This window comes from Chinchilla lanigera, unplaced genomic scaffold (assembly GCF_000276665.1).
Source record: "Chinchilla lanigera isolate Chin_1 unplaced genomic scaffold, ChiLan1.0 scaffold00144, whole genome shotgun sequence".
NCBI classification, from domain to species: domain Eukaryota; kingdom Metazoa; phylum Chordata; class Mammalia; order Rodentia; family Chinchillidae; genus Chinchilla; species Chinchilla lanigera.
This window is the reverse complement of record NW_004955545.1, coordinates 2,843,463-2,858,284: the sequence shown is the minus strand read 5'-3', so window position 1 is coordinate 2,858,284 and position 14,822 is coordinate 2,843,463. Positions and strand designations below refer to the sequence as shown.

Here is a 14,822-nt window from a genome sequence, read left to right as displayed (position 1 = left end):
TTTTTTGTTCTTTGTAGACAGGGTCTTACTATGCAGTTCACTGGCCCTGAACTCACTATGTAGCCCAGGCTGGCCTCAAACTCTCAGCAATTCTCCTGCCTCATCCTCCCAAGTGCTGGGACTGCAGGCCTATACTACCACACCCGGGGGGAGTGGTTCATTCTTAATTCCCCACTTAACTCAATCTGGATTGAAGCTGACTGTGAAATACACCTAGAGGGAGAAATTTGGTGCTACCTTGACTGCAGATGATTGGACAGCCTGATTAGATCAAATCAAATCAAACCAAATTCTCTCCTGGAAAGACAGTATGGGACTAAATTATAGTTCAGCCTGGGATATTCTCTACAAGGAAGGAAGTAAAAATCAGGAAGGTCTTCTACCTCCAACAAAGGTTAAGATTAGTAGAGGCAGAGCTGGGGATGTAGCTCAGGGTAGAGCTCTTGTCTTGCATACACAAGGCCCTGGGTGTGATCCTCAGCATCACAAAAAAGAGAGAAAGAAACAAACCCAGAATCCTTCCCATGGCCACAAGGTTCCACAGGACCTGATCACTGCAGAAAAGAGGCTTACATCAACAAAATACTAGAGAATATTATAAATAATTGTATGTGAGCAAAAAAATTAGTGGAGGGAGTTGTCACAGAGAACAAATTAATGAAATGTGCGAGTCCCCCTCAACCCCCACAGCTGCAGCCGGGCCTTTCTGAGGGGCACTGATTACGTGTCATGTGTTACCACTTAAGTTAGCACGGATAGTTTCCACGTTTGTGACCAGCGAGAGCTGATTAATCTCCGATCCACCCTGCCTCCCCACATGACCTCCCAGCTGCCTGAGCTGAAAGACAGGGTTAACCTTGAAGCCTCTCCTTTATTCCTGACATCCAATCAATCCTTTGTTCTTAACACATCTCCCTCCTGATCTATCTCCATCCTCCAGGTCTCCCCATCCTTCACCAGTCCCCCAGCACCTCACACATGTATCTCACTGCTCTGTGATTAGTGATCCCTTGCCCAGCGTGTAAGGACCCTTTCAAGACCCCAAAACAGCACAACAGCCTTGGCTTGGCTCACTCTCCATCCCCATCTCCCACCACTCCCCACCATGTGCATCAGCCCTGGGCCTGGAGGTTCTCTCTCTCTCACCCCCAAGCTTCAGTACATTCTGTTTCTCCAGTCAGATGCACTCCTCCCCACTCTGTTCCTCCCTCATCTCTGATCAGACAGAGCCCTTTGCCTTCTCTGATAAGCCTCACTAACCTCCCTAGCCTGGATTACAGCCTGTCAGATGTACTTACTCCCAGGGCACCAACTCTATCAGGATTCTTTTCTGACTTGCCTGAAATCTTAGCCTGGCGTGGTGGCGCATGTTGGTAATCCTCACACTTGGGAGGCTGAAGCAGGTGGATCAGGACGGGTTCAAAGCCAGCCTGAACTGCATAGACTCTGTCTCAAACAAAAAAAAGCCAGGCATGTGCATGTAATCCCAGGAATCAGGAGGCTGAGGCAGGAGAATCACTGTGAGTTCAAGGCCAGCCTGAATGACATAGTGAGACCCTGTCTCAGAAATAAAAAAGTTTGCTGATCTGAAATCTTATTTCCTTATCTGCCTTCCCAGGTAAACCATAAGCTCCTCTTGGACAAGGCCTACCATGTTCACTACTGTTCTCAGCTCCAGGTACAAATAAGATACACATCTCTACTCCCAGCACTCAGGAAGCTGAGGCAGAAGGATCACCATGTGTTCAAATTAAGCCTGGCATGGTAGTGCATGCCTGTAATTCCAGCAATATGGGAGGTTAAGGCAGGAAGATTGTAAACTGGAGCCCAGCCTAGGTAACTCACAGAATTAGTGAGACCCTGACTCAAAATAAATAAAAAAGCCTGGGGATGTAACTCAGTACAAAGGTCCTGAATTCAATCCCCAGGATTTAAAAAAAAAAAAAGCACAGAGTTAATTACTTCTACAACACCAAACCCTAAAGGAAATTATTAAAGGGAATTAATTCATTCCTTCAAAAAACAGTAAGAGCCCACTAGGTGAAGGACATAGAGCTCAGAATCAGAAGGTTCCAAGCCTGGAGTGGGTACAGGTCTTTTAAAGACCACAGTCACTCACCGACCACCTTGCCTACTCTTAGGCTACGTTTCCCAGGAACTGTGTGTTCAGGGAACAAAACTACCAACTGGAACAGAATATGGAAAACAACCAGCCAAGGGCCAGGATTTTATTTAATTGGCCTTGTCACTATTCACCTCAGAAATTTGGTGAATTATACTCACAAAGGAGGGATAGCATTCAAAGTCCCCAGTTTTCTGCAAAGCAGCCAACCTAGATAGAAGATTCTATAGCCTCTCCTGCCGTGCTTTCTACTGCTATGTTCCTAGCACTAGGATGAATGTCCCCACTGTCACTGTGCAGGAAAGAGGCTGGCTCAGAGTGCCACCTTTCCCACCTATAGCCCTCACATCACAGTCAAGCTGTGATAAAGTCCAGAAGGAAGAGAGGGGAGAACAAGAAGACAGGAGGCCATGGCAATTTACCAGTTCTCCTGCCTCACTCAAAGGCCTTTCTCTGTCTGGGTTAAATCAAGGCCAGGGTGAGTTTCAGAGGAACAATGGAAAGCTGGTTTTGGATCCTAGACCTAGAAATGACAGGCTCAAGGGGACATGACGTGGGAAAACATTTGGAAGACCCAGGCAGGGTGGCGCATGCCTACAATGCCAGCACTCAGGAGGCTGAGGGATGAAGATCAATGAGAGTTAGAGGGGCTGGGGATTTAGCTCAGCGGCAAAGTGCCTGCTTGGCAAGCGCAAGGTCGTGAGTTCAATTCCTGACATCCGAAGGAAAAAAAAAAAAAAAAGAGTGAGAGTTAGAGCCCAGCCTGGGCTGCACAGTGAGTTCAAGGCCAGCCTGAACTACACAGGGAGACCCTGTCTCAAAAAAACAGAACAAAACATGGAAGAAGACAGGGAGGGAGATTCTGAAACCTCCCCCTATTAAGAATCCATATTCCTTTGAGTTCATTTACTCAAAAAAACTATGCAGTCCAAAGTATGCACCAGGCACGGTGCTGACTAGCAGTGAATTGAAACTGTAATCATCTCTGCCTTCACCTGTCTTGTACACTAGGAAAGAAGCAAATAAATTATACTCCTGCTATGTTTGGTGTGGTTACATGCTATAGAAAAAAAACAAAGCAAAGAAAAGGCCAGGAATAGCAGACACAGGAGGTGGCAGTTTAACTAGGTAGGCTAGGGGACCACTCACTAAAAACATTCCTTTTGGGCTAGGGATTTAGCTCAGCGGCAAAGTGCCTGCCTGGCAAGCGCAAGGTCATGAGTTCAATTCCCGATACCGGGAGAAAAAAAAAATTCCTTTTATAAGCCAAGACTTGAACCAGGGAGGGCAAGTACATTAGGATATCTGGGGAGCAAATGAAGAAACAACAATGGGAAGAACAGAAAAGGCCCTAAGCAGAGCTGGAATGCTAAAGAAAAGCAGGGTTATCAAGGATGAGCAAGCCTTAACTTCTCTGAGAGAAAGAACGCCAGGCCCCCAGACCCACTGTCTTCTATATCTCCAAATCCCTCACTTTAGAAGAAGCCTGTGGTACTGTTCTGCCAACATCTGAAGACAACTTAAAGTTGTCTGCCTCATCTAAAACAGTGCCCAAGCTTGACAACACCCAAAAGCAATAGGTTTGAGGTTCAAACAGACCTAGTTCTTTGTTTTGCTTTTTTTTTTTTTTTGAACACACAACTCCATGTACATGAGCCACTTTCTCTACCAGAGCTACGTCCCCAGCCCTTTTTGTCCTTGTTTTTTTGTGACAGAGTCTCATTATATAGTTCAAGCTGGCCTTGAACTCACTATGTAGCCCAGGCTGGCATCAAACTCATAGCAACCCTCCTGCCTCAGCCTCCCATGTGCTGGGATTACAGGGATGTGCCACTATGCCTGGCTCTGAGCCCTGTTTAAAATTACAGTTTGAGGGCCAGGGATACAGCTCGGTGGCATAAGCGCCTGCCTGGCAAGCGCACGGTCCTGAGTTCAATTCCTGATAGCAAAAAAATAAAATTAAATAAAATTATAGTTTGAGAAAGATCTCATTAAGTTGCCTAGGCTGGATTCCAACTTGTGATCCTCCTGCCTCGGTCTGCCAAGTAGGTGGGATTATAGATGTGCACCACTACATCCAATTTTAGACTCAGCTCTTAATCTCCACTCTGCCTTTCACCAGGTAAGATCGTGCATGCTGAGATTTCTTATCTGTAAAAAATAGAATGTATTCTCCCAAAGTTCTGTAATAACTGAAAGAAAAGACCAAGGCCCGGCAAACGATTTGCATTCAACCAACATTCATTTCTTCTCTAACTCCCCTTAAAAATCAGAAGTATAGGAATCCTATCCTTTTCCCCTCCGGCCCTGACGCTTTTAAGCTCTGAGGCAAAGGAAATGGTGATTATGTAGTCCTGGCCTCTGTCACCCCTTCAGGTGTCACGTATTACCCTGTGCTCAGTATGGGAAGCAGGGGCAGGCCAGCCTGAGAAGGGGCTTAAGTGGGAAGCAGAAGCAAGTATCCCCTGGCACATCGACCTGGTCCTGTCACTGCCAGAGGAGGATGATACGTGGCCTTCTACGGGCGAGCCCAGCCTGGAGAACCTCGCACAACCAATAATCAATCCCCAAAGAAGCTGACAAATTTACGCTCAGTTAATTGTACTGCAAAAGGATTCCAGTGGTTGAGTCAACCGATGAGTTTTTAAGGAGTCCCGTAATCTGCACAAGTCCCTCCTACAGCCGACCTGACAGTTTGGGGTTCCCCCCCTAGATACTCACATCCCCCTTGTGCAGCTCCGGCGCCGCGATCTTCACCGGCTCGGTCCTCTTCTTTGGCTTGGGAAGCCCCGGGGGGGCGCCGGCACTGCCGACAGGGGGGGGCAGGCTGAGGCCAGGGCCTCGGGGAGACGGCAGCCCCAGGCCCATCCCCTCCCCAGCTCCCGCCGCTTCAGCCGGGCTCACGCCTGGAGGCGGGGGGAAGCCTCCCAGGCCGAAGGGCAAGGGCGGAGGAGGCTGGAGTCTGGGGTCTCCAGAGGGCGGGGGCAACAGCATCGGCGGGGGGAAGGCCGGGGCCAGCATTTGGGGGGGCGGGGGCAGCAAGGCCGGACCCTTGGGTGCCGGGAGGGAAGCGAACAAGCCTCCCAAGGTGGGCCCGGGCGCTGGGGCCGCCGCCTCCTCTTCTTCTGGCTCTGGCTCCCCCTCGTCTGGCTCGCTCTCATCGCTGCTGGCGTAAGCAACCAGCGACATGGCGCCTCCCGCCTTTGGGGCGCCCTTGCCGGCAGACGAGGCCTACTCGAGACCGGGGATGCCCCGAGGCCTAGCAGGCCCCGATACTGGGCGGGACGGGGCGCCAAGGGACCCCGCCTGCTCCGTGCTGTGGGGCTAACCCTGGCAGAAGCCCATGGCCACGGCGGATTTCCACCGAATAACTCTTCCCTCTTCACTTAAGCTCCTAGTCCCGGGCAACTACACACGGCTAATGGCCGCCGAGTCACTCCGCCTCCTGCTCACCACACCAATCTAGGAACTACAACTCCCAGGGAGCCTTTTGGCGACAGTCCCGGTCCCTGCCACGGGGGTCCCGGCGCAAGGCACGGCGGGAGTTGTAGTTCAAGAGTGGGCTAAGGGTCATGCTTCACGGCCGCAGGGAGCCCGCCTCTGGCGCAGGGATTTCTGGGATGTGTAGTTTGCCTGGTCTTGTGGCAATGGCTAAGGGACCACAAGCCCCATAGGTGATCGCGGCGTCGCGCAGACTGGTGCGAGTGCACGTCAGTACTACAAGTTCCTGGTGCGTCCTCTGAGGTTGAGAGCGACGTGGTGTGCTTAGGATCTGCCAGTGACGTCGGGAGAGAGGGAGGCTGGGAAGATGGCGGAATGGCGAAAAGAATTTAGAGGAAAAGTGGGCGTACACGAACTGATAAAGCACCCGAGGCGGGAAAGCTGGACCTTAGAATGAGATAGTCCAAGGAGAGCCGGTGTGGGAGACCTACAACTGACCACCGTGTCGGCAGCCATTTTGTGAATCAAGCAGCCGCTTTAAAAGTTAAGTTTCTGTTTTCTGAGATAAATTTCTGTTTCCTCATGGCCTGCCTATTTTCCCGAAGTCAGGCGCCCTTCCCTAACTGTTGGGACTGCCCACTGTTGCCTTGTTACTCCCGCCTTTGTCTAGGTTGCCTGGTTACTCCCGCCTTAAGAACTTCCGCATTTCTCCGTGCCCTATATAAGCACGGCACTTCCGCTAATAAATGAGACTTGATCAGAACACTGTCTTGTCTCCATTCTTCGTGTCTCTTGTCCCTCTATCATCCCCACTTCCCCTTTAGGGTCCTCGTTGACTGTATCCGCGGGCCGGGTCAAGTGGCGTCCAACGCAGGGCCCCAGCACGGGGGATCCAGTGACAGACGCTGTTCAAGAGGCCGGCAAAATAAAAGTAAGAGGATCAGACAGCCGGGAGCCTGCTGCGCTTTCTAGACCTCGGTAAGTGAACAGCAATTATGGGACAAGAAATGAGTCAACATGAGATGTTTGTTGAGGGCTTAGGAAAAGCTTTAAAGACAGGAGGAGTAAAGGTTAAAATTAAGCAATTGTGTCAGTATTTTGATTTCATTAAGCAAATCTGACCTTGGTTCCCTACGGAAGGAACCATTGATTCAAAACGATGGAAAAGAGTTGGTGATGCTCTTAAAGATTTTTATGATGTTTTTGGGCCTGAAAAGGTCCCGGTAACTGCCTTTGCTTATTGGAATCTGATAGATAAAATTCTATCTCAGAGACAAAATGACCCACAGGTCGCTAATATAATTCAAAAGAGTGAGAGAATTCTCCAAGATAGCCAAGAAGAGAAAGGGACCAGCTTTAAAGGGGAAGAAGGGGAAGTCCCAGAACCAGACACTAAAGAAAAGGACCTTATGTCCTTCGATAGCGACAGTGAGGAAGAAAAGGGCCAAACGGATAAAAAAAAGCAATTTCCCCCAAGTAAGGGAGCTAAAAAGGACCAATCTGGCTCTTATGGCCCCCCGGGAGAGGGAACTTCTGGCAATTCTGGAAGAGCCAAACCTAAAAAATTGTACCCTGATTTAAGGTCTTTGAAGACCAAAGTGGATGAGGATAACATTGATTGGGACGATCTGGCAGAAGAGGCCGCCCAGTACCATAATCCAGACTGGCCACCGCCATATGATCCTGCGGCTTTTGCCGCTCGCCCTTCTGGGAGGTCCGGTACATGCGCTAGTCCCACTGCCGCCCCTTTGGCCTTCCCGGTTTTTGACCCCAGAAAAGAACTTAGGGACAAGATTGAGCTGTTGAAGGATCAAATAAAATTGGAAAAGGAACATCAAGACTTGATAGCCCAGTTAGAGAATTTAAAAATAAAAAAGTCTAAGTTTGAAAACGAAACCAAATCCAAATCACCTGTCAGGCAACAACCACCCATGAGGAGCATAGGCTCAAAATGTGTTCCTCTTTTTGACTGTTTCTAAATTAGATGAGAGGGAGGTATTCCCAGTGACTGAGACAACAAATGCCCAAGGTCAGGTCTTTCATGAGCATACTACTTTCGATCTCAAAGTGCTGAAGGAGTTAAAAACAGCGGTGGCACGATATGGAGCCACAGCCCCATACACTACTGCCATTTTGGACTCCATAGCTGACCAGTGGCTCACACCTATAGATTGGCAGATGTTAGCTCGAGCAACCCTCTCAGCGGGGGATTATCTTTTGTGGAAATCAAAATACATAGAAAACTGTAGAGACACTGCCAGGCGTAATGCACAGGCTGGCAATGGATGAAATTTTGATATGTTAGCGGGAGAAGGTCCTCACGCAGATAATATTGCCCAAATGCAGTTTGATGCAGGACTTTTTGCTCAAATTCAAACGACAGCCACCAGGGTCTGAAAAAAAACTCCCCGCAAAGGGGGAGATAAGTTCCTCTCTTATTGGCATTAAACAAGGGCCTGAGAAACTTTTGCAGACTTTGTTCACCACCTACTTACCGCGGCTAACAGAATTTTCGGCAATACCAACGCAGGTACAGATTTTGTCAAACAGCTAGCTTTTGAAAATGCTAATGCTACATGCCAGGCCACAATTAGACCTTACAAGAAAAAAACAGATTTAACAGCATACATACGTCTTTGTTCTGACATCGGGGCTGCTTATCAACAGGGACTTGCCATGGCCGCCGCCCTACAGGGCTTTACAGTTAAACAATTCTTATCTCAGAAGAAGTGTTTTACTTGTGGAAAAACTGGCCACTTTGCCAAGAATTGTTCAAAGGACTCTAATGCCGGCACAAAACCAAAATTGCCAGAATTATGCCACAGGTGTAAGAGAGGCAATCACTGGTCAAATAAATACAAGTCCAAAAAGGATATAGATGACAAAAAACTTCCTCCACTGCAGGGAAACAGGAAACGGGGCCAGCCCCAGGATCCCAAACCCAAACAGATCTATGGGGCAATCAGTTTTGTTCCAGCAAGCAACAATCCATTTCAGACCTCTTCAGAGCCACAGCAGGGAGCGCAGGATTGGACCTCAGTTCCTCCACCCACACAGTATTAACCCCTGACATTGGGATTCAGGCCCTCCCTACGGGAGTTTTTGGTCCTTTACCTAAAGATACATTTGGCCTTATAATAGGGCGTAGCAGCACAACACTTAACGGACTACAAGTTTTTCCCGGGGTGATAGATAGCAATTACTCCAGAGAGATAAAGGTCATGGTGTCCTTTCCCAAGGACATTAACACCATTAGGACAGGACAGAGATTTGCTCAATTACTACTCTTACCTTTTGTTCCAACCTGTAATAAGGTTGTCTCTCAACAACGAGGCAATAAGGGATTTGGATCGTCGGATGTTTATTGGGCAACAATCTTCAGCACAAAAACCCCTTGTGTCCTTGTGGCTGGAGGGAAAAGAGTTCTCAGGTTTAATAGATACAGGTACAGATGTCACTATCATCAAAAAGGAGGATTGGCCCATGGCTTGGCCCTTAGATGTTACTATGACTTATCTAAAGGACATAGGTCAGAGCCAAAATCCAGAGAGAAGCTCAGGACTTCTGACATGGATGGATAAAAAGGGCAATCAAGGCACCATACAGCCTTATGTTATGACAGGACTGCCAATAAATCTCTGGGGCTGAGACCTGCTATCTCAAATGGGGTTAATCATGGGCAGCCCCGACACAGTTGTCACTGCTCAGATGCTAAGATATGGGTACTTCCCTGGCCAAGGTCTTGAAAAAAATAACTCAGGAATTATTAAACCCATTAAAATTGCCCAGAAACCTGATGGAGCTGGGCTAGGCCATTTTTAGTAGGGGCCATTGATTCTCCTGTGACTCATACAAAAAAAAATTACATGGTTATCAAAAGAGCCTGTGTGGGTCAACCAATGGCCTCTCACTTCTGAAAAGGCATTGGCTGCAAAATGGTTGGTGCAGGAGCAACTTAAAGCCGGCCATATAGTCCCCAGTAATTATCCCTGAAATACTCCTATCTTTGTTATCAAGAAAAAATCTGAAAAGTGGCACTTATTACAGGACCTCAGAACATAAACAAAACTATGGTCTTAATGGGGACACTACAACCGGGCCTTCCTCTACCCTCTGCCATACTTCTGGGCCACTTTAAAATTATTATAGATTTAAAGGATTGTTTCTTCACCATTCCCTTGCATCCAGAAGATCAAAAATGCTTTGCTTTCAGTTTGCCTGTTGCCAACTTTCGAGAACCTATAAAAAGGTTTCAATGGCGCATTCTCCCACAAGACATGGCCAGTTCCCCCACTTTGTGTCAATCCTTTGTTGCTTCAACAATACAGTCAACTAGAGATCATTGGCTCCCAGATGTATATCGTTCATTACGTGGATGATATTTTAATTGCTGGGAAAAATGACACTAAAGTCTTACGATGTTATGATAAATTACAGACAGCCTTGCGTGACCAAGGATTAAAAGTTGCCCCCGATAAGGTTCAACTAACAAACCCATATACTTATTTAGGCTTTCAAATGAGGGGCCCCTGGATTTCCTCACAAAAGGTACAATTGAGACTAGACAAACTCACAACCTTAAATGATTTCCAGAAGCTCCTAGGAGATATCAATTGGCTTACTCCTTACCTAAAGCTTAACAAAGGCGAATTAAAACCCCTTTATGATATTTTACAAGGTGATCCTAATCCTACATCTCCTCGGGAGTTAACTCCTGAGGGGAGACAAGCCATACATGTTGTGGAACAGGCCGTTCACTCTCAATCTATAACTTTTATGGATTATGACAAACCCTTAAAATTCATCATATACAAAACCACTCTCTCCCCAACCGTCGTCTTTTGACAGACAGCGCCCTTGATGTGGATTCATTTGTCAGTTACACCCAAAAAGGTCATAAAACCTTACTATCAAGACATAGCTAACCTTATAATACTTGGCCAAAGTAAAAAAAAAATGCTACTTTGGTAAGGAACCAGATGTTATTATACTGCCCTATACCCAAGAACAGGTTGATTGGCTTATGCAGACAACTGACTTCTGGCCCATTGCCCTTGCTTCCTACACAGGACTTATAGATAATCATTACCCTTCAAATATGCTTATTGAGTTTGCCAACAAACATACATTTGTTTTCCCCACAGTCACGACAATAAAACCGTTAAAGGACACATTGGTTTTCACTGACGGCTCCTCATCGGGTATGGCCGCCTATGTCTGTCAGGATAAAACAGTAGCCTTTCAAACAAACAATACATCAGCCCAATTGGCTAAACTACACGCCGTCACTACAGTATTCTCTACCTTCCCCACTAAACCCCTTAACATATATACAGACAGCACATACATTACACAGTCTATACTCCTATTGAAAACAACAGGCCAAATCAAGAGTGCCTCTGATACTGGGAAACTATTTAAACAAATACAAATGCTTAATAAAAAAACCCGCCCATTTTTTATAGGGCACCTTCGTGCTCACTCTGGGCTACCAGGACCCCTGACTGAAGGTAACCAAAAAACGGACTTGGCCACTCAAACACAGTCCACTCTCTATACATTGGCCAATATTGACTCCAATGACCCTGATAAAGACATCACCAGGACACAAAATAGCCATCAGCTTCACCACCTCAATCCCAAACCCTTCGGCTTACACATAAGATTACCAGAAAACAGGCCAGACAAATAGTCAAAAATTGTCCCTCCTGTGCCACACATCTCCCAACTCCCCATCTTGGGGTTAATCCTAGAGGATTGATCCCCAACACATTATGACAAATGGATGTCACCCATATTCCTGAGTTTGGTAATCTAAAATATGCTCATGTGATTGTAGATACCTTTAGTGGCTTCATTTTCGCTTCCTTCCAAACTGGTGAGGGCACCAAACATATAATCAGCCAGGGCTGGGGATTTAGCTCAGCGGCAAAAAGGGCCTGCCTGGCAGGCGCAAGGTCATGAGTTCAGTTCCTGGTACCGGAGAAAAACCAAAAAACCAAAAAAAAAAAAAAAACATATAATCAGTCACATGCTCACTGCCTTGTCTGTCTTAGGGTGCCCACAACAAATAAAGACTGATAATGGCCCAGGTTACACTAGCTGTGCTTTCGCTCGTTTCTGTCAACACCTCAACATCCAACACATAACAGGTATACCCTATAACCCTCAAGGTCAAGGTATAGTTAACAAAACACATCTCTCCTTAAAACTCACAATTGATAAAATAAAAAAGGGGGAATGGTACCCTACCAAGGGGTCACCTAGAAATATTGTATCTCACTTCCTATTTATCCTTAATTTTTTAAATTTAGATAGCAGCAGACAGTCAGCAGCCACTCGCTTTTGGCATAGTGAAACTCAAAAACAATATGCCTTAGTATTGTGGAAAGACCCTTTGACTAACTCATGGCACGGTCCAGACACGGTGCTCATATGGGGTCGGGGATCAGTATGCATTTATTCCAAGAAAATGAAATCTGCAAGATGGCTGCCAGAGCAATTGCTTAAACAAATTGATGAAATCCAAAAAATAGAGGATGACATCATAAATGACTCCAGGGACAAAGAGGACCCCTGAGAGAGCTCTCTTACTTTTCTTTCAGGACAATGAGATCAACAATCCAGATCCCACTGCTGGGACTAATGATGATGCTACCGCTGACTTTGTACGGCGGCTTTGGACCCCCAGTCAGCAATGAGGAGTTTCTAAAGCAACTGTACGGTAACCCCTGTGATTGCAGAGGGGGCACACTTGGCCCGAGTAGCAAAACAAATGATCTCAACACCCTAAACCTAAACCGAGTAGATTGTGGAAACAAAGTGGCATATCTTATGGCCATGCCAAGTGTTACGGGTGGAATGACACAAAAATAGCAATGTGGCTCTAAACCAAAAGTAATACCCAAGATCGATGATAAACCAGGACCATGCCCTAAGGAATGCAATACTTATTATCCTGAAATGCATTCTTCCTGCTATGAGTCAGTACAAGAGTGCACAGGAAGAGATAATAAGACCTATTTTACTGCAATACTACTAAGAACATATTCAGGCTCCTCTGGGGGCGACTGGGACATTGTCCCCCGGGTTCTTGGTAATTATAAATATGCCCAAGCTTCATGCTCGGGCACCATAGGCAAAAATGTCTGCTGGCATCGGGTTGCCCCTATCCACGTCTCCGATGGAGGTGGACCACAAGACGTGGTCAGGGAACATCATACCAAAGAATGAATAAAAGAACTTATAGAATCCATGGTCCCAAAGATTCACTACCACCCCCTAGCACTCCCCAAGTCGCAAGGAGTCGATTTAGACACCCAAACCTTAGATATTCTAAAAGCCACACATAAAGCCCTCAATGCCTCCAAGCCTACGTTAGCTGAAGATTGTTGGTTATGCATGACCACGGGTACCCCTGTGCCCCTTGCAATTCCTTTGAACACCACTCTATTTGAGCTAACTCAAAAAAATTCCCAAAAATGTAGTGCCAGCCTCCCTTTTAAGGTGCAACCCATAGGCCTTGACAGACCTCTCCCTTGTGTACAAGGAAGATTTCATAATGATAGCTCTGATCTGGATGTCGGTTTTGTCGCCTTCACTAATTGCAGTCAGGTATCTAATTATTCTTCTCTCTGTCCCGTTAGGGGACAAGTGTTTATCTGTGGGGGAAATACGGCTTTCTCCTTCTTACCCAGTAATTGGTCGGGGTTATGCGTCCTGGCTACCTTGTTGCCTGACATAGACATTATACCAGGGGATGAGCCTGTCCCCATCACGTTTTGATCTCGCTGTGGGCCATAGCCATACTAAAAGAGCGGTTCAGTTCATCCCCCTCTTGGTAGGACTGGGCATTTCGGGAACTCTAGCAACAGGGTCTGTAGGACTGGGAGTTGCCTTAGAGTCCCATGTCAAACTTTCAAATCAATTAATAAATGACGTTCAGGCCCTATCCAGTACTATTCAAGATATTCAAGATCAATTGGATTCTCTGGCAGAAATGGTCCTCCAAAATAGGAGAGGGCTAGATCTTCTCACGACAGAACAGGGAGGGATTTGTTTGGCTTTACAGGAACGCTGCTGCTTTTATGCGAACAAGTCCGGCACTGTCCGAGATAAGATAAACTACAAAAAGACCTGGTCAAAAGGAAAAGAGAATTATTTGATAGCCCTATTTGGAGCACCTGGAATGGGATTTTGCCTTTTTAACAAATTGATGGCCTTTGTCAGACAACAGGTGGATGCCATAAAAATACAACCCCTACAGGTTCACTATCACAGGCTCGAGATGGCTGATAGAGAAGGTTATATAGAGCCCGCAAGACTACGTTATGATGATATTGCATAGGGTAAGACCTTCTCACCTTGGTGCACTAGACTGGATAGCCAGAGACGGGCAACTGGAGCTCACATACAGTGCCAACTACCGCCTAAGACAGGAGCTGAGCCTTATGCTGCTCTGTTTTCCAATGACGGGTAAGGTTAGGTTGGTCTTACGTGAAAGTCTCCTGACCCAAGACAGGCACAGTCTCCTCAAGGATTTTCAGCCTCAAATTTTATTAAAGGAAAAGGGACCTGTGGGAGACCTACAACTAACCACCGTGTCGGCAGCCATTTTGTGAATCAAGCAGCTGCCTTAAAAGTTAAGTTTCTGTTTTCTGAGATAAGTTTGTTTCCTCATGGCCTACCTATTTCCCCGAAGTCACGCGCCCTTCCCTAACTGTTGGGACTGCCCACTGTTGCCTGGTTACTCCCGCCTTAAGAACTTCCGCATTTCTCCGTTCCCTATATAAGCACGGCACTTCCCGCTAATAAACGAGACTTGATCAGAACACTGTCTTGTCTCCATTCTTCGTGTCTCTTGTCCCTTTATCATCCCCACTCCCCCTCTAGGGTCCTCGTTGGCTGTACCCGCAGGCCGGGTCAAGCCGGGGCTAAGGGACCTGTACCAAACTGAGCTGGAACCACAAAGCAGCAAGCCCTAACAAAACATCTCTGAGCTGAAATAAATGTGACACAGGAGGAGGCCATCTCCCTTGGCAGGACCAGAGTGCACATCCAGGAGCAGGCCACACCCTGGAGCCTGGGCCTGCATGCCCTCCGCACCTGACAAGGCTGGAAAGGGCGGCGCTGGAACCCAGGCTGTGGACTTGGGATCAGCCCTGTCTTGGCTCACAGTATTAAGGAGCCAGCTATGTCTCAGTGCCCTTCACAGTTCTGAGGACTCATCTGATCCATCCTGAGCCGTCTGTGCCCTTCA

General features: G+C 47.1%; 1 protein-coding gene and 1 long non-coding RNA gene across 4 annotated transcripts in view; one reads left to right on the top strand and one right to left on the bottom strand.

Moving 5' to 3' along the window:
- Positions 1-12,169, bottom strand: part of Prcc (papillary renal cell carcinoma (translocation-associated)) — a 32,132-nt gene extending 19,963 nt beyond the window's left edge. Inside the window, exons 1-2 of one of the 3 annotated variants that reach the window (XM_005411704.2) lie at positions 8,855-12,169; positions 4,844-4,928 (exon numbers count right to left, since the gene is read on the bottom strand). In XM_005411704.2, the coding sequence (XP_005411761.1) occupies positions 4,844-4,928; positions 8,855-9,048 (279 nt within the window). In that variant the 5' untranslated portion in view covers positions 9,049-12,169. Of the gene's footprint in view, positions 1-4,843; positions 5,675-8,854 lie in introns of those variants that run through there. The other 2 variants (XM_013508209.1, XM_013508208.1) reach the window with 2 other exon arrangements.
- Positions 5,721-14,394, top strand: LOC102010412. The gene is made up of 2 exons (XR_264882.2): positions 5,721-6,541; positions 12,169-14,394. It is a non-coding gene; the product is annotated as an uncharacterized LOC102010412 (long non-coding RNA).
- Positions 14,395-14,822: the final 428 nt, after the last annotated feature.